Source organism: Lemur catta, chromosome 15 (assembly GCF_020740605.2).
Source record: "Lemur catta isolate mLemCat1 chromosome 15, mLemCat1.pri, whole genome shotgun sequence".
Lineage (NCBI taxonomy): Eukaryota > Metazoa > Chordata > Mammalia > Primates > Lemuridae > Lemur > Lemur catta.
In genome coordinates, this window is record NC_059142.1 from 43,308,067 (window position 1) to 43,335,204 (window position 27,138).

The 27,138-nt window shown below is 56.8% G+C and overlaps 1 protein-coding gene and 1 non-coding gene across 3 annotated transcripts in view; both read left to right on the top strand.

Moving 5' to 3' along the window:
• Nucleotides 1–25,815, top strand: part of MRC2 (mannose receptor C type 2) — a 51,109-nt gene extending 25,294 nt beyond the window's left edge. Inside the window, exons 2-30 of one of the 2 annotated variants that reach the window (XM_045525945.1) lie at nucleotides 2,095–2,496; nucleotides 3,292–3,465; nucleotides 3,638–3,802; nucleotides 4,021–4,134; nucleotides 4,599–4,742; nucleotides 7,518–7,706; nucleotides 7,852–8,006; nucleotides 9,544–9,651; nucleotides 11,259–11,374; nucleotides 11,837–11,985; nucleotides 12,644–12,861; nucleotides 13,557–13,699; nucleotides 14,823–14,925; nucleotides 15,213–15,351; nucleotides 15,462–15,497; nucleotides 15,802–15,962; nucleotides 16,064–16,131; nucleotides 16,801–16,901; nucleotides 17,232–17,377; nucleotides 20,992–21,106; nucleotides 21,222–21,385; nucleotides 21,551–21,659; nucleotides 22,278–22,516; nucleotides 22,658–22,826; nucleotides 22,919–23,068; nucleotides 23,366–23,485; nucleotides 23,694–23,873; nucleotides 24,323–24,349; nucleotides 24,466–25,815. In XM_045525945.1, the coding sequence (XP_045381901.1) occupies nucleotides 2,095–2,496; nucleotides 3,292–3,465; nucleotides 3,638–3,802; nucleotides 4,021–4,134; nucleotides 4,599–4,742; nucleotides 7,518–7,706; nucleotides 7,852–8,006; nucleotides 9,544–9,651; nucleotides 11,259–11,374; nucleotides 11,837–11,985; nucleotides 12,644–12,861; nucleotides 13,557–13,699; nucleotides 14,823–14,925; nucleotides 15,213–15,351; nucleotides 15,462–15,497; nucleotides 15,802–15,962; nucleotides 16,064–16,131; nucleotides 16,801–16,901; nucleotides 17,232–17,377; nucleotides 20,992–21,106; nucleotides 21,222–21,385; nucleotides 21,551–21,659; nucleotides 22,278–22,516; nucleotides 22,658–22,826; nucleotides 22,919–23,068; nucleotides 23,366–23,485; nucleotides 23,694–23,873; nucleotides 24,323–24,349; nucleotides 24,466–24,689 (4,328 nt within the window). In that variant the 3' untranslated portion in view covers nucleotides 24,690–25,815. The remainder of the gene's footprint in view (nucleotides 1–2,094; nucleotides 2,497–3,291; nucleotides 3,466–3,637; nucleotides 3,803–4,020; nucleotides 4,135–4,598; nucleotides 4,743–7,517; nucleotides 7,707–7,851; nucleotides 8,007–9,543; nucleotides 9,652–11,258; nucleotides 11,375–11,836; nucleotides 11,986–12,643; nucleotides 12,862–13,556; nucleotides 13,700–14,822; nucleotides 14,926–15,212; nucleotides 15,352–15,461; nucleotides 15,498–15,801; nucleotides 15,963–16,063; nucleotides 16,132–16,800; nucleotides 16,902–17,231; nucleotides 17,378–20,991; nucleotides 21,107–21,221; nucleotides 21,386–21,550; nucleotides 21,660–22,277; nucleotides 22,517–22,657; nucleotides 22,827–22,918; nucleotides 23,069–23,365; nucleotides 23,486–23,693; nucleotides 23,874–24,322; nucleotides 24,350–24,465) is intronic. The other variant, XM_045525946.1, reaches the window with a different exon arrangement.
• On the top strand, nucleotides 18,339–18,445 carry LOC123621322. Its single transcript, XR_006729059.1, has one exon. It is a non-coding gene; the product is annotated as a U6 spliceosomal RNA (small nuclear RNA).
• Nucleotides 25,816–27,138: the final 1,323 nt, after the last annotated feature.

Genomic DNA, 27,138 nt, shown 5'->3' on the forward strand with positions numbered 1-27,138 from the left:
TCTACATATTTTTTATTAATTTTCTACTGCATCACTGATATTTTCCTCATAATTTATTTATTTGTTTGTTTGGTAGAAACTCTTTTAAAAATTGTTTTTTAAATTTTTATTTATTTAATTATTTTTTTTAGAGACAAGGTCTTGCTCTGTTGCTCAGGCTGGGGTGCAGTGGCACCATCGTAGCTCACTGTAACCTTGAACTCCTGGGCTCAAGTGATCCTCCTCCCTCAGCCTCCCGAGTAGCTGGGACTATAGGCATGTGTTGCCACGCCCAGCTAATTTTTAAAAAAATTTTTTGTAAAGATGGGGTCTTGCCCAGGCTGGCCTCAAGGACTCCACTTGCCTAAGCCTCCCAAACTGTTGGGATTACAGGCATGAGCCACAGCACCTGGCCCCTGTCCTTTAAATTTTGACCTTGCTTGTGGCATTTATGTTGCCATGAAAAAAAAATTAAAAAAAAAAAAACTCTTACTGTTTTCTCTGAATTCATCACTGTTTCCTTTATAACCTTCAATACTCCAATAGTATTAATGATTTTTTTTTTCTGGAACTGATTTACATCTTTAAAAGCTCATTCTGGCTGTCCATGGAGAATGGACTATAGAGGGATGCTAGAGCCAGTGTGGGGGGACAGAAAGAACTCGGGATTTGGACTCAGGAAACTAGGGCCAAACTTCAGCTCCATCCGTTACCCATTTTATGACTGGTCATCAAATCGCTTCACCACCCTTACTCAATTTTTTTAACTATAACATAGAATAATAATAATAACACTGAACATTTATAGTGCTCTTACAAGGTGCCAGATTCTGTTCCACACACTTCACATGTGTTATCTCATTTAATCTTTGCCATAGTCTTAGGATGAGAAGAGAGGGTCATAGGGAGGTTAAGCACCTTGCCCGAGTCATGCATTCGGTGGCAGGGCGGGAGTCTCCACGCTGGCGTCCGATTCATGCTCGCAAGGCGTGCAAATGACCCTGCCGAGCAGTGGGTGCAGCAGGTCCCTGGAGACTGGGATGTGCTCTCTGCGTGTGTTGTGTACTGAGGTGGCAGCCGGGGGCAAGAGGAAGGTGGATGTCAGAGAGACCTGGGTTTGCTTCCTGGATGTGTGACGCTGTGAGTAGGTCACTGCTTATTTCTCAGCCTCGGTCTATCTTTTATTTTGTTTTTCTTCTTCTCTTTCTTTCTTCTACATTATTGAGACATAATTCACACACCATTAAATCCGCTCATTTAAAATAAATGATTAATTGGATTTTAGTTTATTCACAGAGTTGTACAACTATCATCGATCTACTTTTAGAGCATTTTCATCACCCCCAAAAAAGTACCATTCCCTTTAGCAGTCACTGCCCATTCCTGTCACCCCCACCCCAGCCCTGGGCAACCTTCCATTTCTGCACATTTGAGCCTCTTTTCTTACTCGATAAAGTTGGTGCACTGGGGGCGGGAAGATGTCCAGTGTCTTCCACAGAGGGCGTCTGCTCAGCGAGGAGATGGGTGAAAAGTGGAAAGATGAGGGAAGCCAAAGAGTTAAATTGCTCTGTCCAAAAACAAAGCATCTGTGTGTGTGTGTGTGTGTGTGTGTGTGTGTGTGTGTGTGTGTGTGGTGCTGAGAGTGATTTGGGAAGATTCTAGAAGGCCGAAAGGATGGAACCAGTGAAGCTGAGAGGCAGGGGTGGGGTGGGGTGGGGGAAGAGTGAGACAAAATGCCTCTAGGCCAGGAAGGAACTTCGAGCAGAACCACCGTGCTGTGTAACAGAGGCTGAGACTGAGGTTGCAGTGTGGTGTGTGGTGTAAACACCTCCACTGCTCCTCATAAAATCTTCAGAAAAGTATACAGTGCTCGACTTGCCAGGTGGAGTTGGATTTGCTTTTGGGGGACAGAGGCTGGCCACGCAGGCTCGGCCTCATGGGGCACAGGGGCATGCAGTGCCCCTCACCCCCACGAGTGAGGGCTGTGATTTAACACATGAGAAAAGGCTCACAGCTCAGCGCTGGGCACTGGTCAGTGTCCATACGCCACACCAGTCTTCAAGGGCCAGCCAGGAAAGCCCCTGTGATAGCTTCATGTCCTGCCTTCCCTTCCAGAACCCAATGTCTTCCTCATCTTCAGCCACGGACTGCAGGGCTGCCTGGAGGCCCAGGGTGGGCAGGTCAGAGTCACCCCGGCCTGCAATGCCAGTCTCCCTGCCCAGCGCTGGAAGTGGGTCTCCCGAAACCGGCTCTTCAATCTGGGCACCATGCAGTGCCTGGGCACAGGCTGGCCGGGCACCAACACCACGGCCTCCCTGGGCATGTACGAGTGTGACCGGGAGGCACTGAATCTTCGCTGGCACTGTCGCACACTGGGTGATCAGTTGTCCCTGCTCCTGGGGGGCCGCGCTGGCAACTTGTCCAAGCCTGGCACCCTTGAGCGGGGTGACCAGACCCGCAGTGGCCAGTGGCGCATCTATGGCAGCGAGGAGGATCTATGTGCCCGGCCCTACTATGGTGAGGGGCTGCTTGCAGGCGAGGGGGTGGGGTCCCTGGTGATCCAGGGACTGGAGCCATGGAGGGACAGACTCCTGGGTGACAAGGCCTTTGGCTTTTGTGGACTCTTGGTAGTCACATCTTTAATTATAATAGGAAGTATTTTTGAATAATTAATAAAATTTACTTCAAAGCATATAATTTACTTTTTAAAAAATTTCAAAATTAATATGCAGTTGTAAAGACTTCAAATAGTACAAAAGTATGTAACATAAAATGAAATGAAAATTCCCTTTCCCCAGGCCCACTCTCCAGGCAGACCCTGTGGCAGCCCCCATAGGTGTCTTAGGCCCCTTTTTGCAGGTGGTGAATGGGGACTAGATTCACCCAGGGAAAGGCCTCTTGCAGTGGGCAGCTCCATCCTGGGGGGCCTTTCCTGGAAGCCACCTGAGTTCCAAGATGGAACTTTTGCAGGGAAGCATGGAGCCCCTGGGCAGGGCGGCTGAGCAGGGATTCCTTCAGGCTCAGCCCTTTGGGGCTGACTTGGAGGCCCCTCACCCAGCTGGATTTCGGACAGGCATTGGGGCGCTAGGGGAGCCCCTTCCAGCCCTGTGAGATGACCAGCAGGACCTCCCCCAGGCACCTGGGCTGACCCCACAGCAGAGGAGCCTTAAAGCCACTGTCTGGCGCTGGTGCCTGCTCCCGCTTTCTGCTGACCCCTGCCACCCCAGCTCCCTGGGTTATAGGGGATTTTCCTCGAGGGGTGAGGGTGGCAGCCTCCGCGCTGCAGATGCCAAGGGCTCCCCTCCCCCGCAGAGGTCTACACCATCCAGGGGAATTCCCACGGGAAGCCGTGCACCATCCCTTTCAAATATGACAACCAGTGGTTCCACGGCTGCACCAGCACGGGCCGTGAGGACGGGCACCTGTGGTGCGCCACCACCCAGGACTACGGCAAGGACGAGCGCTGGGGCTTCTGCCCCATCAAGAGTGAGAACAGCAGGGCAGGAGGGAGGCTGGTGATGAGGGGTCCCCCTCCTACTTGGCACAGCCTGTGTGTGTGTGTCGGGGGGGGGGGGGTCTCTGTACTCCCAAGGGACCCCTGCATGGGCCTGAAGGAGTGGGCTGGGGAGGGACCATTGTCGGGCTGTCGTGGTGGCAGGTAATGACTGCGAGACCTTCTGGGACAAGGACCAGCTGACTGACAGCTGCTACCAGTTTAACTTCCAGTCCACGCTGTCATGGAGGGAGGCCTGGGCCAGTTGCGAGCAGCAGGGGGCCGATCTGCTGAGCATCACTGAGATCCACGAGCAGACTTACATCAACGGTGGGCGAGGTGGCGGTGGGTGAGGGCGGGCGGGTCTCACCCTCCCTGGGGCAGGGCAGGTGCCAGGAGCCTGAGACCTGTCCCCACATTTGGAGGGCCCTGAGCCCTTTCTCCTTGGGGGTGGGTTGGGGGACAGGTGCTGTTGGTGGGGCAGGTGGCGGAGAGAGCAGGAGGGCTGTGCCTGGGCCGCCCCTGCTCAGCGCCCCACCTGCTGTCAGGGCTCCTTACCGGGTACAGCTCCACCCTGTGGATTGGCCTTAATGACCTGGACACCAGTGGAGGTTGGCAGTGGTCGGACAACTCGCCCCTCAAGTACCTCAACTGGGAGAGTGGTGAGGCTGGAGGTGGGGCGCAGGGTGGCTGACGGACCCCACGGGGCCCCCATTTACTGCTCATGCCCTACTCCGGGTGGGCAGTGGGAGTGTGGGGAGCACAGATTTCCACCCGCTCCTAGCCTGGGCCCCACTAGCCCACACAGTGTGGCTCTGCCCCGGCATGTGGACTGGATTTCAACCTCACTCTCCCCTCCAGCCACCACGGGGACAGCGAGCAGTGGGCACACCCAGCAGTCTGGCCAGGAGGGCAGGGCTGGTTGCTGGGGAGAGGGTTCAGGAGGATGCGGGCCCAGGTTAGATTGTGGCAAGGACTCTGCGGTGGAGCCGGGGCCAAGGGCTGGGCTTCTCCAGCTGGCTCAGGCTTTGGAGGGTACGAGGGAGGAAAGGGGTTTGAGGAGGGCTCTGGGGCCACGAGGTGAGCTTCTCTCTCTCGGGGCACTGGTGCCCTGCCCTGCCTACAGATCAGCCGGACAACCCAAGTGAGGAGAACTGTGGAGTGATCCGCACTGAGTCCTCAGGCGGGTGGCAGAACCGCGACTGCAGCATCGCGCTGCCCTATGTGTGCAAGAAGAAGCCCAACGCCACGGCCGAGCCCATCCCGCCAGGTGAGCCACGGGTTGGGCTCATCAGGGTCACGGCCAGAGCCACCTGCCTCTCCTCGTGCTACCTCCCCAGCACAAGGTGACCCTGACCTTTCTCTTCTTACTTAATTGTTCAGCTACAGTCTGAACAAATTGGAATGTACTCTTGATTCATTCAGGGAACATTTGTTGAGATCTGTGTTAAAATGCTGGCAATATTCACTGTGCCCTTGTGGAGGCCACAGTCTGCTGGAGGTGACAGACGTCTCAACACACAATTCGAATATCCCAGGTCATGGGTTATTATAGAAATGTGGATAATAAGTGTTAGAGTGGCCTAGAGAAGAAACTGATTAAGCTTCTGAGAGTTAAGGAGGGTTTTATGGAAGTGACATTTGATTTGGGCCTTTCAAGTTGACTGTAAGTTTAAAAGGCATAAAGAGCTGTGGGGGAAGGGCATTCCTGGCAGAGGGAACAGCACGGGCAAAGGCATGGAGGCCTGGAAGTAGACATCAGCTTTAGGAGTGGTGAGTATTGCAGTTTGGTTGGCGTATAGACGCGAAGTACTTAAAGTGTGGTCCTCCCACCAGCGGCACAGCATCCCCGGGAGGTTGTTAGAAATGCACCCTATCAGATCCTGCCCCAGGTTAATTGGATCAGAACCTGCATTTAACAGGATCCCCAGGTACAGTGTCACGTGCACGTACAGTCTAGGAAGCACTGGCTTAGAGGGCATGGTGAGGAGCAGAGTTGGGAAAGGCAGGTCGCAGCTGGTCCCTGGAGGGTCTTGGCTGCTGGGTGACGTTTGCGTGGGTCAGCGAGGCTCTGGAAAGCCTTTGCAGGTTTCTAAGCCAGGGAGTGTCTTGCTCACATTGGTGATTCATAGAGATAGCTCTAGGCGCCTCCTGGAGGAGTTGGGGTGATGGGCAGGGCCTGCTGTGGGGACTCTGCCCCTTACTGCTGTGTGGCCCTGGGCAAGCAGCTGAGTTGCTGAGGTGCAGTTTACTCTTACAGATTGAGAATAAACTCACCTCCCTTGCAAGGTGGTTGTGAGCAAGGGGAGAGACCTGGCCTGGCACAAAGGAGCACCTCTGTAGGTGGATGTTTATCAGTGTAGGTTGGAGGGGCTACTGCAGGAGTTTGAGAAGCTGTGGGAATGGTGAAGAAGGAAAATATGGCAAAACCAGAAAAAAAATAACTACAAACCCATAGAAAGTAAAGAGCTTATAGGGCAAAACGTGTGCTCCTGACCAGTCAAGTCTTGCCAGAGATTGACTCAGGACTGTTGGCCACCGCTTTCTCCCCCAACCCCAGGGCTCAGGAGCATGACAGCCCCATCTGGGGCACCCGACCTCCCGCTGGAGGGAGCCTGGGGCGGGCACCTATCCAGCCTTCCCAGAAGCAGCTTTCTGGAGGGCGACCACAGGAGGGCGGGGTGTGGGCGTGCCTAGCCCTTTTGTGGCCCCCCGCGGGACTGGCCCCTCACCGAGTCCTCCGCTCCCTGGGTCCTCCCAACGTGGCCGCTGTGGGGAGTCCTGCCCCGGGGCCTGCGGGCTGCAGATATGTCTGCGGCCTCGGTTTCCTCCCCTCGCCCCAGCCCGCATCTCCCTGCGTGACGCGTATTCCAGGCAGTTATTCGGGCGGGCTCTGCTTTCTGGGTCTCATCACTTAGGGCATGTCATTTCGAAGGCCGGTGTCATCGTGCCCCAAAGCGCCCGCATTTCCTGAGCTCCCGCCCTCTCTTCCCGAGGCCCACCCCCCGGGGCCGGACAGCCACTAAAGTCCACTTGTGTCTGGGGCGGCGGCCTCAGGCTTAGTTCATTGGTCAACTAGAGATGATTGACAGGTTCTGAAGCCAAAGAGCGAGCCCTCTCATGCTCTCGGCCCTCCCCACCGTGCCGGGAATCCGCAAACAGGTAGGGCTGGACCCTGGAGCGGGCCGCCGCGATGGCGCGGATCCCAGCACCTGTCTGGGGCCTTGCTTCGAGCGGGCACATGCTTTCCTGCCCGACCAGGCAGAATCCTGCCCGAGCCTGACATTGTGGGCGGTTTGGTGAGTCCTGTTTTCTCTTGCCAAGACCCAAGTGAGGGCTCGTTTGCTTCAGCTGTCCTCGACCCCAGTCCCTAGAAGGTGAACCTGAAATGCCTGGAAGGGGGCACGGGAGGGCCCAGGACTGCTCAGGTTCTCAGCTCTGGGTGCGGAGAGAGGGTGTGCGGGTCGGGGCAGGATCAAGAGGACATCCCGCCAGGGGATGAGGCCAATCTGTAGTGACTTGCGCACCCCTGATGTGCCTGGCCGCCCACCCATCACGACCTCAGACTCCTGGTGGGCCTGACTGGGTCCCCCTTGGTGGCTCACGGCCCCATTTCCCCACTCCCTTCATCCAGGACTGCCCACGCCAGCAGACTGGGCACTCAGTAAATGTTGTTTGAGAGAGTAATGGTGGCTCTGTTTATTTGCCATCGTGGCCATGAGCTAAGTTTGAATCTCAGAGCAGGAAACGCCATTTGGGCCCCGTTTGTCCTCACTCCCCACTCATCTTTTTGAGAGCCGCAGCCAGAAGGGCTGTCCTGTCCAGGGTGGAATCTGCCACCACCTCCTGGGGCTCTGTCTCTGGGCCTCCAGCAGCCCTGGAAGGTTTCGTCTGTTCAGCTTCTCCAAGACCTGTCCCCGTGGAGAGGGCTGATCCGGGGCAGGTTTGGGGAGGCGGTGACTTGGAGGCCCTGCCTGTGTTGACACCCAGTCGGTGGGTACCCAGACTGGTGGCCTCTGAGCAGTGGCCTCGTGGGTCTCTGCAGACAAGTGGGCCAACGTGAAGGTGGACTGTGAGCCGAGCTGGCAGCCCTTCCAGGGCCACTGCTACCGCCTGCAGGCGGAGAAGCGCAGCTGGCAGGAATCCAAGAAGGCGTGTCTGCGGGGCGGCGGCGACCTGCTCAGCATCCACAGCATGGCCGAGCTGGAATTCATCACCAAGCAGATCAAGCAAGGTGAGGAGCTGCCCATCATGCGTCTCGGGTGGGACAGGGCCTTTCCACTGCCCACCCTGTCCTGCCTCGAGCCGTGGTCCCTTGCTGGTGGCTGAGGCCGACTTCTCAGTGTGTTCTCTGCTCTCCTCTCCTGCTGCACCCCCAGAGGTGGAGGAACTTTGGATCGGCCTCAACGATTTGAAACTGCAGATGAATTTCGAGTGGTCCGATGGAAGCCTTGTGAGCTTCACCCACTGGCACCCCTTTGAGCCTAACAACTTCCGGGACAGTCTGGAGGACTGTGTCACCATCTGGGGGCCGGTGAGACCCCCTCTCCCTACCACAGGGCCACACAGAATACACCCCGACCCTTCTGGTGCTACCCCAGCTGAAGGACAACGTAATACCAGTGCTTGCCTAGAATCCCCCACGACTCTCCCTCATCCTCTCAGAAGTCCTTTCCTTCCACGTGGGGATGCTGCCAGGGTTTGAATCCCACCTCCACCCCCAACTAGCTGAGTCACCTTGGGCAAGTTACTAGAGGGCCACTGGGAGGATTAAAGGAGTTAATTCTAGTGAAGCCTTAGGCACACTGCCCTGGCGCATTCTTGTCCTCCTGCCAGCTGCCCTTCCCCACCAGCAGGTGGCATCAGAAGCCACATTATGTGGAGATGCTCCGCGAGAGGGCTACCAGCCCTTGCTTCCCAGACCCTACCCAGCCCAGGGTCCTGTCTTCTCAAGAAATTATGAGGTTATGGGCCAGGTGTGGTGGCTCACACCTATAATCCTAGCACTATGGGAGGCCGAGGTGGGAGGATTGCTCAAGCTCAGGAGTTCGAGACCAGCCTCAGCAAGAGTGAGACCCCGTCTCTACTAAAAATAAACATTATCCAGGCGCAGTGGTGTGCACCTGTAGTCCCAGCTACTCGGGAAGCTGAGGCAGGAGGATCGCTTGAGCCCAATAGTTTGAGGTTGCAGTGAGCTATGATGATGCCACTGCACTCTACCCAGGGCAAAAAAAGAAAAGAATGAAAGAAATTACAGGTTTATGATAGTCTGCCATGGTTTTGGCTTAGACATGGCGTGGGTAGGTGAAGGAATTGATGCGGGGCTTCAAGCAGAGATAAAAGACCCTTTAAAAGGGATAAAACTGTAGGAACAGACTACCCATCCCAGGTACAGATAGGACATTCTGCTGTCAGATACTGCAAACAGAACCAGGGATGACAGTGGCAGAGCCATTTGCCCCCCAGGGTGCTATTTAAGAATTTTAAAACATTTGTTGAGTGTCTACTATGTGCCGAGGCATTTTTCTGGGTGGGATACACAAACACGGCGCCCTCAGGGTGGAACATCAAAGAAGACACACTGCCGGCGGGAGGGCTGAGGTGGTTAGTGGGGTCTGAGGTCTAAATTCCTCTTCAGCTCCCTCGGCCGAGGTTTGGGTCTGGGCGCACCGGCCCCTGCTCACCCCGGCTCTGCAGGCTCTCGCTACACATCTTGGGAATCCCAGCTGTCTATCCCGCCTTGGGCTACTCTAACAATCAGCCAATTTGTTTCTGATGTTTGTACAACGAGCTATAAATAATTGAAAAGAACACCTTTTCCCATTTAGACGGTACTTGTTAAAGTTCCAAGGCATTTGCACATCAACTATTTGTGCTGTCATCCACCCTGTGAGTTTTTCTGAACTAATCCTGCTCTCCCGACAGTGCACCCTGGGACACAGAGACGTCAGGTCTAGCTCAGAATCACACAGCAAGTCAGGCAGGGCCAGGTCTAGAAACCAGATTTCAGAAAGGGTTTGGGAGATTTAGGAGGAGGGGGCTAAGATTCTTCCCTCACCCTGTGTCCCTAGGAAGGTCGCTGGAATGACAGTCCCTGTAACCAGTCCCTGCCGTCCATCTGCAAGAAGGTGGGCCAGCCGAGCCAGGGGGCCGCTGAGGAGGACCACGGCTGCCGAAAGGTGAGGGTGTTTCTGGAGCTGCCTGGGTAGGGCCAGCCTGAGGGGCTCCCAGGGCACGGAGGGGGCAGATGGAATCCTGCAGCCTAGAATGGCATTTCCCCCCTTGGTGCCCCTCTTCTCGCAGCTCTCCAAACTGCTTGTTCCTGAAGGACTGATATCAGATGGGGTGGGCTGGGTGGCGGCTGTTGGGAGGAAGCCCCACCCCCAGCCCTGAGCCCTCTCTCTGTGGGAAAGCCACTTCCCAGCCCCCCGCAGCAGCAGCAGAGAACGAGGGGGTGTGGGCTGGTCCCCGAGCCTGGCCCAGTCATGGCGAGTGGAGGCAGCTGGGTGAGGCGTGGCCTCTGTGTGCGCCCAGTCCTGCTCTCCGCCTTCTCTGTCTGATCCAGTGTGCGTGCTGCTCTGTCGCCCCTGGAGGAGCCAGGCCACTCAGTATGTGCCTTCTCCCTCCTGTGTTCTTAGCCCCAGGGGGCCCCAGAAGGTGTTCAGTGAGGGAGGGGGTTAAGGAATGAAAGGTGAATTAGTGAATGTAGACTGAGGGCAGGGGCAGTGATGGTGACTGGACCCACTTCCCTCCTCCAGGCCCCCAGCCGAGCAGGGGGGTGTGAGAGGTGTGGGGGATGGGGGGGGAAGTGCCCAGGAAGGACACTTTGTGGCCTTTTGGCCCCTCCCCCTAGCCCCTTGCTGTCACGCTGGCTCCTCGCTCTGTTTCCTTTGGATTAAGCCCCATACCACACCCCACCCCATCTGCACCCCAAACCCTTCCACAGAGGATGAGCAGGAAACGCCACAGGCATGATCCAATGCGGGAGGAGGGAGAGCAGACCCGAGCCCAGCTGCACGTGTGGGGACCGGCGTGGTGGGGCCTGGCCCCGGGCTCTGTGCTGCTCGGATGGGGTGGAGGGAGCGAGGTGGGGAGGGATCCCTACTGCCCCGGCACCAGGGCCAGCTGGATTGTGTGTGGCGGGCGTTGAGTGGCCATGGTTAACACCCCGGGATCACCATGGGTTTAGCACAGCCCCTGCTGGGCAGATGGGCCCCCCCAACAAACACATCACTTCTCTTCTGCCCTGGCTCCTGCCAGCTGCCCGGGGCCGACCCTGTGCCTGCCACCATGTCCTCTGAGCTCTTCCTCCCACCCCAGGCCAGACACATTCCCCGAGGACTCCAGCTTTTCCAGGCCCCTGGGGACTACCCAGCCCTCTGCATCCTGGCAACTGTCCCCAGCTCTTCAGCTCTGCTTTCCCAGCCAGCTGGCAATCTCCCCACTGTCTCTTGGTTTAAATGCCGAAGAGAGGCGTCTGATGGGCCATTCATCTTCCTGAGCCAGGCCGCGGGCTAGTTGCTGGCTGCCTCTCAATTGGCTGCCCCGGGCCACACTTCCACCCCCGGGCCCACAGTTGTGGGTGAGGGTGGGGAGTGGGGTGGGGAGAGGGTCACGGTGCAGAACACAGCACAGGAATTGCTGTCTCTGGGGTCCAGCAAGGGCCCTCTGTCCTGCACAGGTTCAGTGATCCACCTGAGGGCACCCCCACCCCTGGATCTGCGGGCGAGGGTAAAGGGCCGTCAGCCCCACAGATTCCCCTCTTCTGCCCACTCTCTTGAGCCAGGGTTGGAAGTGGCACAGCCCATCCTGCTACTGGCTGGGGGAGGACCAAGTGACCTACAGCGAGGCTCGGCGCCTGTGCACTGACCACGGCTCTCAGCTGGTCACCATCACCAACAGGTACGAGAGGGGTGGATGCCCCGACCAGCCCTTGCCCATGCCCGGGCCTAATGTGGCCCCTCCACCAGACGGCGCAGCATCCTGCCATCATGCCCAGAGGGACCTGGAGTCCTTTGAGTCTCGGTGGCCTCCACGGCCTTTTAAAAATCTTGTCACCAGAATGACTGTCACTTGTCCATGACCCCAGTGTGGGACAGGGCCTGGGCAGGGGCCAGGGCAGGCATAGGTGTGGGCTGGATGCCCGAGAAAGACAGGACTTGGCTGCATCTGATTTTTCTCTACTTTCTTTTCAGCAAGGGTTGTGGAGAGCTGGGTGGCTCCGTGAGGTAGCTGCAGGGCCCCCAGGGGTCCCCACCTCCTTTAGCAAGGGCAGCACCCAAGCTCCCGGGGCAGGGCGTCTGGCCTGGGGCCCAGGCAGTGGTGGGGGTGAGCTCCCTGCCTTGACCAGCCTGTCTCCTGAAGGTTCGAGCAGGCCTTCATCAACAGCCTCATCTACACCTGGGAGGGTGAGCACTTCTGGACGGCCCTGCAGGACCTCAACAGCACCGGCTCCTTCCGCTGGCTCAGTGGGGACGAAGTCATGTACACCCACTGGAACCGGGACCAGCCCGGTGAGTCCCTCCCCACGGCACTCGGTCAGCCCCTTCTCTGACTTGCCTTGGTGAGGCAGGGAGGCCGAGGTGGCCTTGCCCTGCCGGGACTGAGCCCCAGGCCTTCCCAGTAAACGGGACATTTGTAGTGTGGGGTAGTGGCTCGGAGCACAAGCTCTAGAGCCAAACTGTCCAGTGCAGATCCTGACTCTGCTGTCTACTAGCTATGCATCCTCTGAGCCTCAGTTTCCTCATCTGTCAAGTGGGAATAATGGTGCCTTCCTCATAGCGTTGATGTGAGGCTTGAATATATGTAAAGCGTTAATATATGTGAAGTGTTTAGAATAGTGAGCACAATGCAAGTGCTTGCTATTGCTATTATTACCCTTTCACATTCATTATCTTTTTAACCTTTTAATAACCTAATGTGGTAGATAACGGATCAGGTTCAGAGAGGTTAAGCAACTTGCCTAAAACCTCACAGTGAGTGAACACAGAGCTAGGACTCTGCCCCCACTCCCTCCTCACCCCTGGGCCCTGACCCCAGGGAGCATGTCCCTGCAGAGATGGCCAAGCTGGTTCCGAGTGTGAGGGCCATGGTGGTGCCCTGCAGGGACGTGAGGGAGGCCCAGACTGTGAGTCCTCCTCAGTGTGTGGGCCTCCCTTCTCCCTCCTTCAGGGTACAGCCGCGGGGGCTGCGTGGCTCTGGCCACGGGCAGCGCCATGGGGCTGTGGGAGGTGAAGAACTGCACCTCGTTCCGGGCTCGCTACATCTGCCGGCAGAGCCTGGGCACCCCAGTGACGCCGGAGCTGCCTGGGCCAGACCCCACACCCAGCCTCACTGGATCCTGTCCTCAGGGCTGGGCCTCGGACCCCAAACTCCGGCACTGCTATAAGGTAGGGCAGCCTGTTGGCACGGCGGAGGGCAGGGGTGGGTAAGAGCAAAGAGGCAGCTCACCTGGGGGGTGCCGGTGGGACCAGCCACCACCCAGAGACACACCAGACTGGACACAGAGATCATTTAGGTGAAACTCGTCAGTGGAACCTGAGTCCCGGCGTGTAGCAGGTACTCAGTTTGAGGAATTGAAAGAACCATAGATCATTGATTTTAGAAGTTCCCAAATGTTGGGGCCAGCCTGGTTGTTCTTCAGAATCGCTTGTGGAACTTGCTAAAAATAAAATCTTCTAAGTTGCCAGGAAGGAGATTTGGATTCATTAGGCCCAGGTCTGGCCTGGTAATCTGTATTTTTGAGCCCTGCCAAGATTGGGAGCCACTTTATTACATGCAGAAGCTAAAGTCCAGGGAGGGGAAGGGACTTGCCCACAGCCAGCGGTGGCTCTGCTGGGATTAGAGCCCAGACCTCTCTGCTAGTCAGGGAATGGGGCACCGGGGCACGCGCCCGGAGCTGACTGTGCCAGCTGCCCTCCCCTGGGGCTCATTCTTGGATGAACAGGATTTCCCTTAGCTAGCCTGAGCCCCCGTCCAGGGAGGCCCCCGCCCCCCTCCTATGCTGTCACGGGGAGGGCAGCAGGTGCCCCCCGGGGGGTGAGCCAGTGGGGACAGCTTAGACAGCTGGCCTCTGCTCCTGCAGGTGTTCAGCTCAGACCGGCTACAGGACAAGAAGAGCTGGATCCAGGCCCAGGGGGCCTGCCGGGAGTTGGGGGCCCAGCTGCTGAGCCTGGCCAGCTATGAGGAGGAGCACTTTGTGGCCAACATGCTCAACAAGATCTTTGGGTACTCAGCCAGGTCGGGGGGCTGCCTGCACGTGTGTGGGAGCAGGTGTGGCCTGTAGACCCTTGGTTTTGCTGGGTGGGGGGTGGGCAGAGTGCAGGTGACACCCGTGAGAACTGTCTGAGGGTTTGGAAAGACTGTGTGCCAGGACCATCCTGTACCCCCTCAAGTACCCATGGTCCCCTGGAGTGTTGGGAGAATGCGCTGGTGTGATCCACTCACTCATGAGAGACTCACCAGCACCATGGAGCCAGCAGTGGCCCCTCAGACTCACAGACTGTTACATAAGGAACCTCCACTCCTTCTCCATCGCAAACTCTTCCATAAGCTGATCCTAGTTGAGCATTTACCTCCCACCTTACACCATTCCATAGGAGCCCCCACTCTTCAATAAACAGTTTTTCCTGAGAGCTAGGAAGAGAAGGGCTGCAGCTGTGAGTGTCTGCCCACGCGTATCCCTCCAGGATGCCACCTCTGTGTCCAGTGACACATAGCACCTACAATCCCTTAGCACTGGGGGAAAGCCAGGTGGCTCCAGGCTTCCTGAGAGCTTAATTCTAGGGGTTTCTCCTCCCAGCAAACATCAAGTTATGCTATTTAACTAGAAATTATGATAGCGCATGTTCATCACTTCTCACCATGTACCAGGTACTGTGCCAAACACGGAATCCCCACTCAGTCCTCTCAGCCCTCTAAAGGAGATGTCATCATTGACCCTATGTGGTCATAGAGAGGTTAGGTTATTGGCCCAAGGTCACAGAGCTGGTCCAGGACTTAAATCCAGGTTTATTTAAGGTCTCTGCTGTATCCCCATGAACTTCCTAAACTCTCTAAAGTGAAGCATGCAGAACCTCACTGGGCCGGCGTCCTCCACCCAAAGGGAAGCCAAGTGAAGAAGTCAAGGGTCCAGGCCAGGGCCCCTCGAACTGGACACCTGGTCTAACTCTCCCCAGTTCTCTCTGGGGAGAGAACTTTATACAAGGGCCCCAGTGGTGTATTGGTGGGTCGCTGTGAAGCCCGCATGAAGAGGCCCCAGGCCTCAGCTGCAAGGGGCAGGGGACATGTCTGGGGCCCTGCCCCTCTCACTTCCCCTCTCTTCTGTCCCCTCCCCTGGGTTGTGCTGAAGTGAATCAGAGCCCGAGATCCACGAGCAGCACTGGTTCTGGATGGGTTTGAACCGTCGGGATCCTAGAGGGGGTCAGAGTTGGCGCTGGAGCGACGGCTTAGGGGTGAGGGGGCCTGGACAGGAATGGGGGTGGGGTGGGGGATGGGGGGAGGGGCTCGATGGGCGGGTCCGGATTGTGGGCGGGGTCGGGCGGGGCCTGGGTGGGTGGGGCTTGGCAGAGGCGGGGCCTCAGATCCCAGCTGGCAGGTAAAGGAAAACAGGTCGGAGAGGGGACGCCCAGCTCAGATTGGTGGTTGCTGGCTCAGGCCAGGCCTCTCCGCCTGTCCCGGGCGTGGGGCTAGCGTGCGCCTTGTGCCTCACGTTTCTCTTTCCTCTGCCTGCCTTCTCCAGTTCTCCTACCACAATTTCGACCGGAGCCGGCATGACGATGACGATATTCGGGGCTGCGCAGTGCTGGACCTGGCCTCCCTGCAGTGGGTGGCCATGCAGTGCGAGACGCAGCTGGACTGGATCTGCAAGATCCCTAGAGGTGGGTGGGGGTGGCGCCGGGGGACTCAGGGTGAAGCGAAGGGCCGGGGGACTGGGGATGGGGCCGGTCTCCTTTCCCCTCAGCGTCTTCTGTCCTCGTTGTTCCCCTAGGAGCGGACGTGCAGGAGCCCGATGACAGCCCTCAAGGTGAGGCCCCCAGCCCACCCCGCTACCCGGCACCTCCCGGACGGGAGAGGGGGCGTCACCTCTGGGGCCGGCCCCGCCGGGCCTGAAGGAAGCGGAAGGGGTGCAGGGTTCCAGCCCAGAGAAAGGGGGCAGAGTTGGTTCACATCCGGGCACCCGCAGCCCCGTTTGCCTCCGTCTCAAAGGAGGGGCAAGCCCGGGGCCTGGCGCAGCGCCCGCCTGTCTTGCGCCCTGGCTCGGCCTCGGCCTGGCGTGCAGCCCGGGCCTGGCCTGACCGCCGCTCCCGCGCCCGGCGCTGCTCCTGCAGGCGGGCGGGAGTGGCTGCGCTTCCAGGAGGCCGAGTACAAGTTCTTCGAGCACCACTCCACGTGGGTGCAGGCACAGCGCATCTGCACATGGTTCCAGGCCGAGCTGACCTCCGTGCACAGCCAGGCCGAGCTGGACTTCTTGGGGCACAACCTGCAGAAGGTGGGCTCTCGAGGGAGCAGGGGGCTGCAGGCTGGGAGAGGGCAGGCCCGGTATGGGGACAGGGAGGCTGCCAACCCACACCTGCCTGCCGGCTCCTCCAGTTCTCCCGGGGCCAGGAGCAGCACTGGTGGATCGGCCTGCACACCTCCGACAATGACGGGCGCTTCAGGTAGGAACCCTGGGGGCTGCAGGGATGTGGTGGGGGGGCTGGGGGCCGTGAGCTGACCATGCACATGAATCCAGCTTTGCCCCTTTGTGGCCTTGAGCAGTGACTTAACCTTTCTGGGCCTTGGCTTTCTCATCTGAAAATGGGAGTAACAGGCCTGCCTGGTAGGATTGTTGGGAGGATCAGAAATAACATATGTGAAGTCCTTAGCACAGCATCCAGCGCATTATTAGTCACTGAGTAGTGGCAGCTCCTAGTACATCAATGAATGACCCCTCTCAGGACATGGGCAGAACATATGATGGTCCAGAGGGGCCTGTTTGTAGTCAGCGCCTACTTACCACACATCGGGGGGCTTAGGCAGGAAGGACCAGGAGCACGTGGGAATCAGAATCTGAGCATGTCTTTGGTCTTGGGCCTCCTGCGCTGAGGTTCACAGGCTGCTTTTCTAGAGAAATGAGTGCCTGGGGACAGCTGGGGCCTTATCTGGAGGCACCAGGTCCTTGGGTCCCTGGCTGTACTGAGTTCAGTAACCCCACTCCTCAGCCTGTAACCACTAAGCCCTTGAACTTGGCCCTTCCTTGCCCCCTTTCCTGCAGCCTTCACTGTTGCCTACAAGGCAGGCCCAGCCCTGGGCCAGTGCTGGAATCCCCCTGCTCTGTGCCATTGCAGGTGGACAGATGGTTCTGTTATAAACTTCATCTCCTGGGCACCAGGCAAACCTCGGCCTGTTGGCAAGGACAGGAAGTGCGTGTACATGACGACCAGCCGAGGTGAGGGCAAGGTGGGGGCAGAGGGTGCAGTCAGCCGTGGAGAGGGTCCATGTTGGGAACAGTAAGGTGAGCCTGGGCAGAGGTCATCAGTCTCCTGTCATTCTTTTTGTTCCCACAACCCAAGAAAGGCTAGACCCAGAGAGGGGTGGGCCTGTCTCCATGGTCCCCGAAGCCACAGAGGGCTTAAGTTCAGGGCTGGACACAGGCCCTGAGCCTCAGCCCAGCCTCTTCTTAGGGCACAAGCTGCCCTAGGTGTGCCAAGTGTGCTGCCAGCCATGCCCTGCCTTGCCCTGCCCTGGGGGTGACTGCCCTCCCCTGTGATTTCTGCAGAGGACTGGGGGGACCAGAGGTGCCTGACAGACTTGCCCTACATCTGCAAGCGCAGCAACAGCACCCGAGAGATGACGCAGCCCCCAGAGCTGCCACCTACAGCCCTAGGGGGCTGCCCCTCTGGCTGGAACCAGTTCCTCAACAAGGTAGGAGGTGGGAGGGGGCCCCCAAAGGAGCCAGGGGAGAGGACGTGAACATGGGAAGGCTGAGCCTCGGGAGTCTTGGCCATCTGGCAACAGCAAAGTCACAGCCTCTTGCCTGTGCCCACCAACCTTTCTTTTACTTGGCCTCAATGCCAGGGCCAGACTCCTAGGGAAATGACTTAAAGTAGTAGCACCTTCTGACTCACCAGAAGAGAGGCTGTCCAAATACTTTGGTGAGTTTTCTAGATCAGTGGTTGCCAAATATTTTGATAATGAATTCCTATCAGTAGAACAAAATAGTGAGCACACCTACCCATTATGTGTGTACATTTTATTTACATATATGTGTGTATAAATAAAAAATATATATTTACTTCCATACTAAAATGACTAATGTTATATACAGTAAAATATGCACAAGAACAAAATAATATAAAACATGAGCTAAACATTTAAAAATAATACTTTTGGCTGCTAACGCTTGTAATCCTAATACTTTGGGAGGCCAAAGTGGGAGGACTGCTTGAGGCCAGGAGTTTGAGACCAGCCTGGGCAACATAGTGAAACTCCATCTCTACAAAAAAATTAAAAAATTAGCCAGCATGGTGGCGTGCACCTGTAGTTCCAGCTACTTGGGAGGCTGAGGCAGGAGGATCACTTGAGCCCAGGAATTTGAGGTTGCAGTGAGCTATGCCACTGCACTCCAGCCTGGATGACAGAGCAAGGCCCTGTCTCAAAAAAAAAGAAAAAAAAAAAGATGCCTCACAAAGAGAAACATAGACTGAAGTAAAAAAATATTCATCCATTATTAGCTGGGCTTTCTAAATCATTCTCCCCATTTATCAGTCCTTCTACCAATGAAACAAAGGTTATTGTTTAAAAAGTGGCTAGTAAATTTCTGTCTTTCCATCTGCCTCATGTGTGAATCAGAAGACCAGATCAAGAGGGTTAAAAAAAGTCCTTGGTGCTCACTTCGGCAGCACATATACTAAAATTGGAACGGCACAGAGAAGATTAGCATGGTCCCTGTGCAAGGCTGACACGTAAATGTGTGAAGTGGTCCATATTTTTAGCAGAGTTGGGTGACTATAGTTAGCAACAATGTACTGTATATTTCACAGGAGCTAGAAGAGAGGACTTAAATCGTATCCAATATGTAGAAATGATAAATATTCAAGGTGATAGATACCCCCAAGTACCCTGACTTGATCATTATGCATTCTATGCATGTAACAAATACATGTACTTCATAAATATGTAAAATAGTATGTATCTATAAAAAATAAATAAAGTAGAATTTCAAACTCTCAGATTTTCTAATGGAAAAAAAGTCTTTGGAAGATTTTTTTAAAAACAACATTTAGAAAATTCTCTTCCCAAGTGTTTTGGGTACGCAGATAGGAACGTTCAGGGCAATAAAATTAACCACAGTGGTTGTGTTTCTGAGTATGTTTTCAAAATGCTTCCTCCATAGTGTGAGTTTCATTCCCAGAGTGGTTACTTTTACATCCATGGGCTGATTTATTAGATAGGATTAGACCTTCATTGCTTTTACCTAGTGACTGATAAAGAATTCATACCAGGAAGAGAAGGTCACCATTTCCTTGTTGTATGCTGGCATCATTTGTATTAACTTCAAGCCTTGGCTTCTTTGCAGGACATTTTAAAACCACTTAGCCCTATTGTGAGGATTAGATTAGTTTACACTAGATAGTATAATCCATAAATCCTTGTCATGCAGAGGAATACAGCCAGTAGTAGGTGTCGTGGACCTCCTACCCTCCTCAGAATATTCAAAGGAATATTACACCTCTTCTACCTTAAAGAAAATTAAAGCATATGTATTATTAAACTTTGGAAAACAAACTCTAGCCAGACACGGTGGCATGTGCCTGTAATCCCAGCTACTTGGGATGCTAAGGCAGGAGGATCACTTGAGCACAGGAGTTAGAGACTGCATTGTGCTATGATTGCACTACTGTACTTCAGCCTGGGCAACAAAGCAAGACCCCATCTCAAAAAAACAAAACAAAACAAAAACTCACCCACAGTCTCCAGAGATCACCACTATCAATATTTGTTCCTCTCCTTCCCGCCTTTTCCAGGTAATTGAGATCATACTAAATAATATAATTTTATATCCAGCTTTTCTTTTTCACTATCATATTTTGGGTATTCTCTCATGTCATTAAATTTTTCCAAAAGCTTATCTTCATGGCTTCCTCCACCTGATCATTAAACAGAATATATTTTCTATATGTTATTCGTCCCTTTCTTAATACGTCAGCATCCTTGTTATCATATCAGTTACTCTCCTACCCTGTAGCAAGCCCTTGAAGTATGCTGGGCTGTTTGCTCCATCACTATCTGGCCCCAAACGCCTTGCTTTACTGGTTCTGTGCCCTCCTCTGTGTCCCTGTAGCATTTGGATGTAGGCAAAATGGTTACAGGTCTGCTTTCCCACTAGCTTTAAGCTCCTGGAGGGCAGGGCCACTGGCACTGGCCATACCCCGAGGCGCACCTGCATGTGGCAGGGACACTCGGAGCATTCACTGGACTGAACTAAATCCTCTCTCCCTTTAGCTGCTACTTCTTGCTGGTACTGGCATGACCTTGCTGCTGCTTCTAATGTTATGATTGATTCTACTACCTATTAAGGGGGTCCCCATAATGGCTCTGAACTATGAATACATCTGTCAAATAAAATCCAAGAACTTTGTGACAAACCTCCCAAAATCTTGTGTTATTTCCAGATTTACACTTTTCTACCCCAGATCTGCCATCTGCATCAGTAAAGCTGGTGCTGAAACTAATCATTAATAGTAAGAGCTCTCACTGGTGAGTGCCTACTCTGTTCAGGCACTGTTATCTTTAGTCCTTCACGTGACCCCAAAAGACAGGCTTTTTATTCCTACTTCACAGAAGAGTAAGTTGAAGTCAGAGAGGTTAAGTCAGAGCTGGAATGTGACCCCTGCTCCCCTTCCCTGACCCCTAGCCCCCTGTCTTTACGACGCCAAAGCTTCCTAACACCCTCTATTCCTCCTTGCACTGCCTCTGGGCAGAAAGTTACTGTAAATCATTAATGTTCTAAGAAGGAGATGTCCCACATGGGGTTCTTTTAACCTTATGGAGGTAATGAAGGTAGGAAAAGAAAACTAAAATTACAGAGTTAGAAGCTGCTGCCTAACAAAGACTACTCAACAACAAAGATAAAAGTATCCTAGAGATGATGTAAGTTCAAAGGGCAAGCTAACAGATTTCAAATAGGACTCACAAAGGTGTTTAGCAGAAAGCAAGACAGATCTTGTCCCTGTCTTCCCAGTGCTCGGCCCATGTGCTGTTGTCATAGGTAGTAGGGCCTTTGGTAGCCCAAAGAAATCCTCCCATTTTAAAATTGCCCAAAGTGTAGGCAAGTATCTGTGAATCCGCTGTGCCAGATGGGGAGGGTGCAGGAGGCTTGCCCAGGGAGACTCAGATGTCCTGGTTTTCAGCCATTGTACTCCTTCAGCGCCCGAAGACCCCCCAGGACCTGCTGCTGAGGGGTTCACAGCAGGGTTTCTGGATGCATGGGTCAGGGACGTGGAGCTGGACATCACACCTCTCCCTCTGCTCCACAGTGTTTCCAAATCCAGGGCCAGGACCCCCAGGACCGGGTGAAGTGGTCAGAGGCACAGTTCTCCTGTGAACAGCAAGAGGCCCAGCTGGTCACCATTGCAAACCCCTTAGAGCAAGGTAGGGCCAGCCCATGGGGAGGCCCAAGTATCCTCTGACACAGTCTCCCCAAATGGCTCAAGCAGAGCCAGCAGGGGCTAACCTGTCACTCACAACTCTCTGCTGGGGTCTGTAGCATTCATCACAGCCAGCCTGCCCAATGTGACCTTTGACCTTTGGATTGGCCTCCATGCTGCACAGAGGGACTTCCAGTGGGTGGAGCAGGAGCCACTGCTATACACCAACTGGGCACCTGGGGAGCCCTCTGGCCCTAGCCCGGCTCCCAGTGGCAACAAGCCGGTGAGGATACTCTCCCCACTCCCCTCTCCACCCACCTTGGCCACGGGGCTGCCTTCGCCCTGGGATCTCCCTTCTTCCGGTCTTTTTGCTCACATTGCAGCCTTTTGGGGGCAGCAGCACAGGGGGCAGCTGCCAGGGCCCCCCTGAGCAGCTCCCTCCCCCCAGACGAGCTGTGCGGTGGTCCTGCACAGCCCCTCAGCCCACTTCACTGGCCGCTGGGATGATCGGAGCTGCACGGAAGAGACACATGGCTTCATCTGCCAGAAGGGCACAGGTACGTGTCACCGGTGAGCCTGGAATTCCCAGCTGGGCCCTGGCATAGCTGGATGCTGTGGGGCGTGCCAGGAGGGATGAAACATGGTCCCTAGCCTCAGGGGGCCCTTGGTCACCCCTAGAGTTGTGTATCTGCTTGGGAAGCAGATGGGCACAGAGGCTAGGCGCCCATAAGACAGAAAGGCATTGAGCACCTGGGGTCGCAAGAGGAAGGTTTGGGGGTATGGAGGGCTGATGGGGAGAGCTAGACAACTGGGCTGTGTGAACTATTGGCCTATGTGGTGTCAGGACTCTGAGGTTCATCGCTTCTCCGCCTCTTGGCTAAGATCAAGTGTAGGACCCTGAGGTTCCACGGCCGAGGCACCTGCGGCTCCATGCATGGGTTCCCTCTGCCCTGGGCTCCCCCGGTGGGAGTAGGTCAAGGCCCTAGCCTCCTCTGCGTGTTGGCAAACATGCGTTATTAGTAGTAACAGCGGCCAACACCGAGTGTTGGTCTGGGCCAGCGCTGCGCCTGGTGGAGCCTGGTCTTTACCCGATGTCCAGCGTTGCCCTGGCCTCATGCCTGGGAATGGGGAGACGGAGGCAGAGCCCAGCCTGAGCCCTGCCCCCTTCCCTGTAGACCTTTCCCTGAGCCCATCCCCAGCAGCGTCGCCCCCCGCCCCGGGCGCCGAGCTCTCCTACCTCAACGGCACCTTCCGGCTGCTGCAGAAGCCGCTGCGCTGGCACGACGCCCTCCTGCTGTGCGAGAGCCGCAACGCCAGCCTGGCCCGCGTGCCCGGGCCCTACACCCAGGCCTTCCTCACGCAGGCCGCCCGCGGGCTGCGCACGCCGCTCTGGATCGGGCTGGCCAGCGAGGAGGTGGGCTCCCTCTCTCGCGCCCTGTACGCTTGTCCCCGCCCCACCCACTGCCCGGACCCCTGCCCGTGCCTTCCCACCCACTGCCGTCCCTGCCCCTCGCTGACCATTCCGCGTCCTCCCACCCACGGCCCTGGCGCGCAGGGCTCCCGGCGGTACTCCTGGGTCTCAGAGGAGCCGCTGAGCTACGTGAGCTGGCAGGACGGGGAGCCCCAGCAGCCGGGGGGCTGTGCCTACGTGGATGTGGACGGGACCTGGCGCACCACCAGCTGCGACACCAAGCTGCAGGGGGCCGTGTGTGGGGTTCACAGTGGTGAGTGCCTGCCTGTTGCGGCCCAGGCGTGGCAAGGGTAAATGGGCCCAGGGAGGACGCTGGGCCACTTCCTCAGTCTCGCACCCCCACAGGGCCCCCACCTTCCCGAAAAATAAGCTACCACGGCAGCTGTCCCCAGGGCCTGGCGGACTCGGCCTGGATTCCCTTCCGGGAGCACTGCTACTCCTTCCACATGGAGCTGCTGCTGGGCCACAAGGAGGCGCTGCAGCGCTGCCAGAGAGGTGGGTGAGGGCCTCGGGAGCCCACAGGGGGCGTGGCAGTGGCAGCCGCCTCTCGTGGACACTCAGAGACCTATGCGTGCAGTCCCTATGCTGCACTCTACCCATCGCCAGCACTTATGCAAGCGCCCCCACCACGTCCTAGTACGCAGAGACCTTATGTGACTTATGTATATAACCCCGCCACACACGCACGCGCGCACACGCATGCACAGACTCCAACCCATCCTCTACTCAGGCTACCAGGGAGGAGGGCTGGGGTGGCTCTGGGAGGCTGACATGGGCCTCCCTTGTGTCCAGCGGGCGGGGCGGTCCTGTCCATTCTGGATGAGATGGAGAACGTGTTTGTCTGGGAGCACCTGCAGAGCTCTGAGGGCCAGAGTCGGGGCGCCTGGCTGGGCATGAACTTCAACCCCAAAGGTGAGTACCCTGTGTGGGTGGGGAGGGTCAGGCCTCAGGCTGAAGGGGGACGCCCTCCACTGTGTGCCTGAGCCCTGCCCTGGGGGCTCGGGGAGGCAGAGAGGTGGGGGGAGGGGGCTGGTGCTAGAACAGCCGTGCCCTCTGCCACCTGCTCCTGTCCCTCCTGCCTCCCCTCCCCGACACCCCCTCAGTGCCTTCTCTCCCGCAGGAGGCACCCTGGTCTGGCACGACAACACAGCTGTGAACTACTCCAACTGGGGGCCCCCCGGCCTGGGCCCCAGCATGCTGAGCCACAACAGCTGCTACTGGATCCAGAGCAGCAGCGGGCTGTGGCGCCCTGGCGCCTGTACCAACATCACCATGGGCGTCGTCTGCAAGCTGCCTCGCGGTGAGCCTCCTCTGCCCCGCGCGGCTGGTCCCGGGGCCGGGCCAGGGGCTACCTCTCAATCTGCGGGGTTCTAGGTGGATGGGAAGGCACAAACAGACCAGACCAGGGCAGCTGGGACCCCCAGGGCTAAGTTAGGAGTGGCCCAAACTAGACAGCAATGGCCAGAGGTCAGCAGACCCCTATCACTCTGTAGTGGTTAAGGGTTCAAGTCCTGGCCACATGACTGACCAACTCTGTGACCTTGGGCAAGTTACTTACACTCCATGTCCTCGGTTTCCTAATATGTAAATGCAAAATAATAATAGTAGCTACTTCATAGAGTTACAGTGAAGATGACATGAGTTAGCAAAGCGTCTGACAGACACTGGGCAGTGCTTTCTATGTGTCTGCTTAAGTTGCTATACGATTATTACCGCTGTTATTAACTGGCCCCTCCCTCGTGCCCGCAGCCAAAGAGAGCAGCTCCCCACCAACAGGTGAGTGGAAGGCAGTGCTGAGGGGAGTCCTCGCCCCTGCCCTGCCCCTACCCTGGTGGGCAGGTGGGCACGAGGCCAGGTGGGCAGGGCCAGGGCTGACGCCCGCCTCACTGCAGCAGCGCTCCCGGAGAACCCGGCGGCCCTGGTGGTGGTGCTGATGGCAGTGCTGCTGCTCCTGGCCCTGCTCACCGCGGCCCTCATCCTCTACCGGCGGCGCCAGAGCATGGAGCAGGGCGCCTTCGAGGGTGCCCGCTACAGCCGCAGCAGCTCCGGCCCCGGCGAGGCCACTGAGAAGAACATCCTGGTGTCCGACATGGAAATGAATGAGCAGCAAGACTAGAGCAAAGGGCGTGGGCAGGGCCGGGGCAGGAGGAGCTGGGGAACTGGGGCCCCGGTCGCCTGGGCCCCCATCAGCTGCCCGTCCAGTTGGCCTACAGAGGGGTGCCCTTGGGAGTCACTGTTGGGAGCCAGGGCTGGGCAGGGCCTGGGCTGGTGGGGTCCCACCCTCCCGTGAGGGGTGGGCTGAGACCCGGCTGAGTGCAGCGTGGTGTTTCCCTTTCTGGGGGCCTGAGGTCTTGTCACCTGGGCCTGTGCCCCCATGGTAACCACAGGCAGGATGGGAGGGGGAGCGGGAGCCTCTTTCTGCCTCTTTCTCCCCAGGCCCCCCGGCCCAGGCCTGTTGACCCATGCCCCAGGACCCCTTCTTGTTTGCAGAGCCTGAGGAGCCTTCCTGTCCCCTCGGGCAGCTCTTTGTTGCTTCTCTCTTCCCACCTGGCAGCCTCGGCTCTGCACCCCTCACCCTGGCCCGCTGCCCCCTTCTCATCCAGCACTTCCTTCTGAGCCAGGGCCCTGGGGTTTGGGAAGCCCGCTTGCTCTTGGTGGGGGTCAGCCGAGGGGGCTGCTGGGCTGGCCACGGGGCCTGGGTGGGTCAGGCCTGAGACCCAGGGCACCAGTGTGGTGTCTGCTGGGCTGGAGACAGGACTGGGGAGAGACACCCCAACCTCCTAAGGTGGGGCTGGGGTGTCATCTCCTGCCGGTCGGGGGAGGGCTCTGTCCCTGAAAGAGTCCCCTGTGGGGACCAAAGTAAGTTTCCTAATGTCTCCAGCTCCTGGCTCTGGTTTGGGGGGTGGGGGGTTGCCAGAGCCCTGGGGGCCTGGGAGGAGCAGGAGTCCAAGGATGGCCCAGGTGCCCGCCCTCTAGTGGGGTCCGGGGAGCAGTGCCTGAGCCCCTGGAATGGCCCAGTGCGCGGGAGCTGACCCAGTGCCCTTCTAGAGGCCACAGGCCCGGCCAGGATGGAGCGTGCAGCCAGTACTGGTGCCACAGCGTGGGACAATGTGAACACGGACTCGAAGACATGGCCCCTTTTTTGTAGTTCTTGATTTTTTTTTAATGTGCCCTTATTGTTTAAAAAAAAAGAAAAAAGAAAAGCAAACCAATAAAACACCTTTAAGAGGCTTGAGAGATAATGCTCCTGCCTGGTCTGTTGTGGGCCTGGCTCCTCACAGGCCTTTAGAAGTAAATGTCGATTTTGGAGCTTGCGTCATGGGTGTGTTCTGCAGCCTGCCTTTTCGCTTCTGTCTCTGGGCCCCTTAGGGACTCTCGCTCCAGTCTCTCCTCCGGGAGCTCACCCAGCTGCCCGTCCCTTTCCCTGCTCCTGTGGACCCCAGCGTGGGTGAGAACTCAGGAGCCATGCGGGCTTGGGCGGCTTAGCTCACCTTTCAGCATGCGTGTGGTGGGGAGAGTGGGACTCACTCCGAGGGCGGCCGTAAGGCTATCTGAGGATTAGGGGAGACACCTGTGCACAGCACGTAGCCCCGTGCCTTTGGCTCCACAAGCGCCAGCTGGTGCTGGTATTTCTGGGCCAAGGCTCCAGGGAGCCTTGGATGTGCCCAGGCCAACCGTGGGTGGGGGCTTCACGTCACTGTCCTTCCAAGCTGGCCGTCACACCTGCCTTCTGGCTGCTGAAAAGTTCACTGCTGTCCTTGGGGAGCTCAGGCTCTCAAACCACCCTGAGGCAGGGGAGTGGACAGCAGGACCGTCAGGAATCAGCTCATATTCAGCGGATATTTGAGCTGGAGATGCCAATAAAGGGCAGTTCATAGACCCCTCATGCAGCCAGGTGAGCCCAGGGGAGGGGGTGGCAGTTTGGACTGTGCGGCTGGGGAGCGTGTCACCAGAGGGAGTGAGCAATGCAAATATCTGAGCCTGAGGGGGAATCCTTGGTGCTTTAGGGCAGTGGTCCCCAACCTTTTTGGCATGAGGAACTGGTTTCATGGAAGACAATTTTTCCATGGAAGAGAAGGTAGGAGGTGGGGGGAGTGGCGGAGCTTGAGAGTGATGCAAGCGATACCCCCACCCCCTCCATTTCCTAAGTTTCATGGAAGACAATTTTTCAACGGACGGGTGGCAGGGGAATGAGGGGGGCCGGAGGAGCCCTAACAGGCCATGGACCGGTGGGGACCACAGCTTTAGGGGACCAACAGGGAGGCTAGGCCTGTGGAAGGGAGATGAAAGGGCGGGATGGGGTCAGGGGGTCAGCAGAGCCAGATTGCCCACGGCTTTGAAGGCAGTGCTGGAGTGTGGACATGATGTTAAAACGGTGGCAGTCAGTGGGAGTGGCTGATCTGACTGACCTGGAGAGATCATTCTGGCTAGGATACGGGCGGCAGACAATGGGCGGGAAGCCTGGAGTGGAAGCAGGAAGACCGGTGCGGAAGCTCCTGTAATAATTCAGGCACAGAATTGGTTTGGATCAGGACTGCAGCAGTGGTCGGACTCAGAGCGTGCGT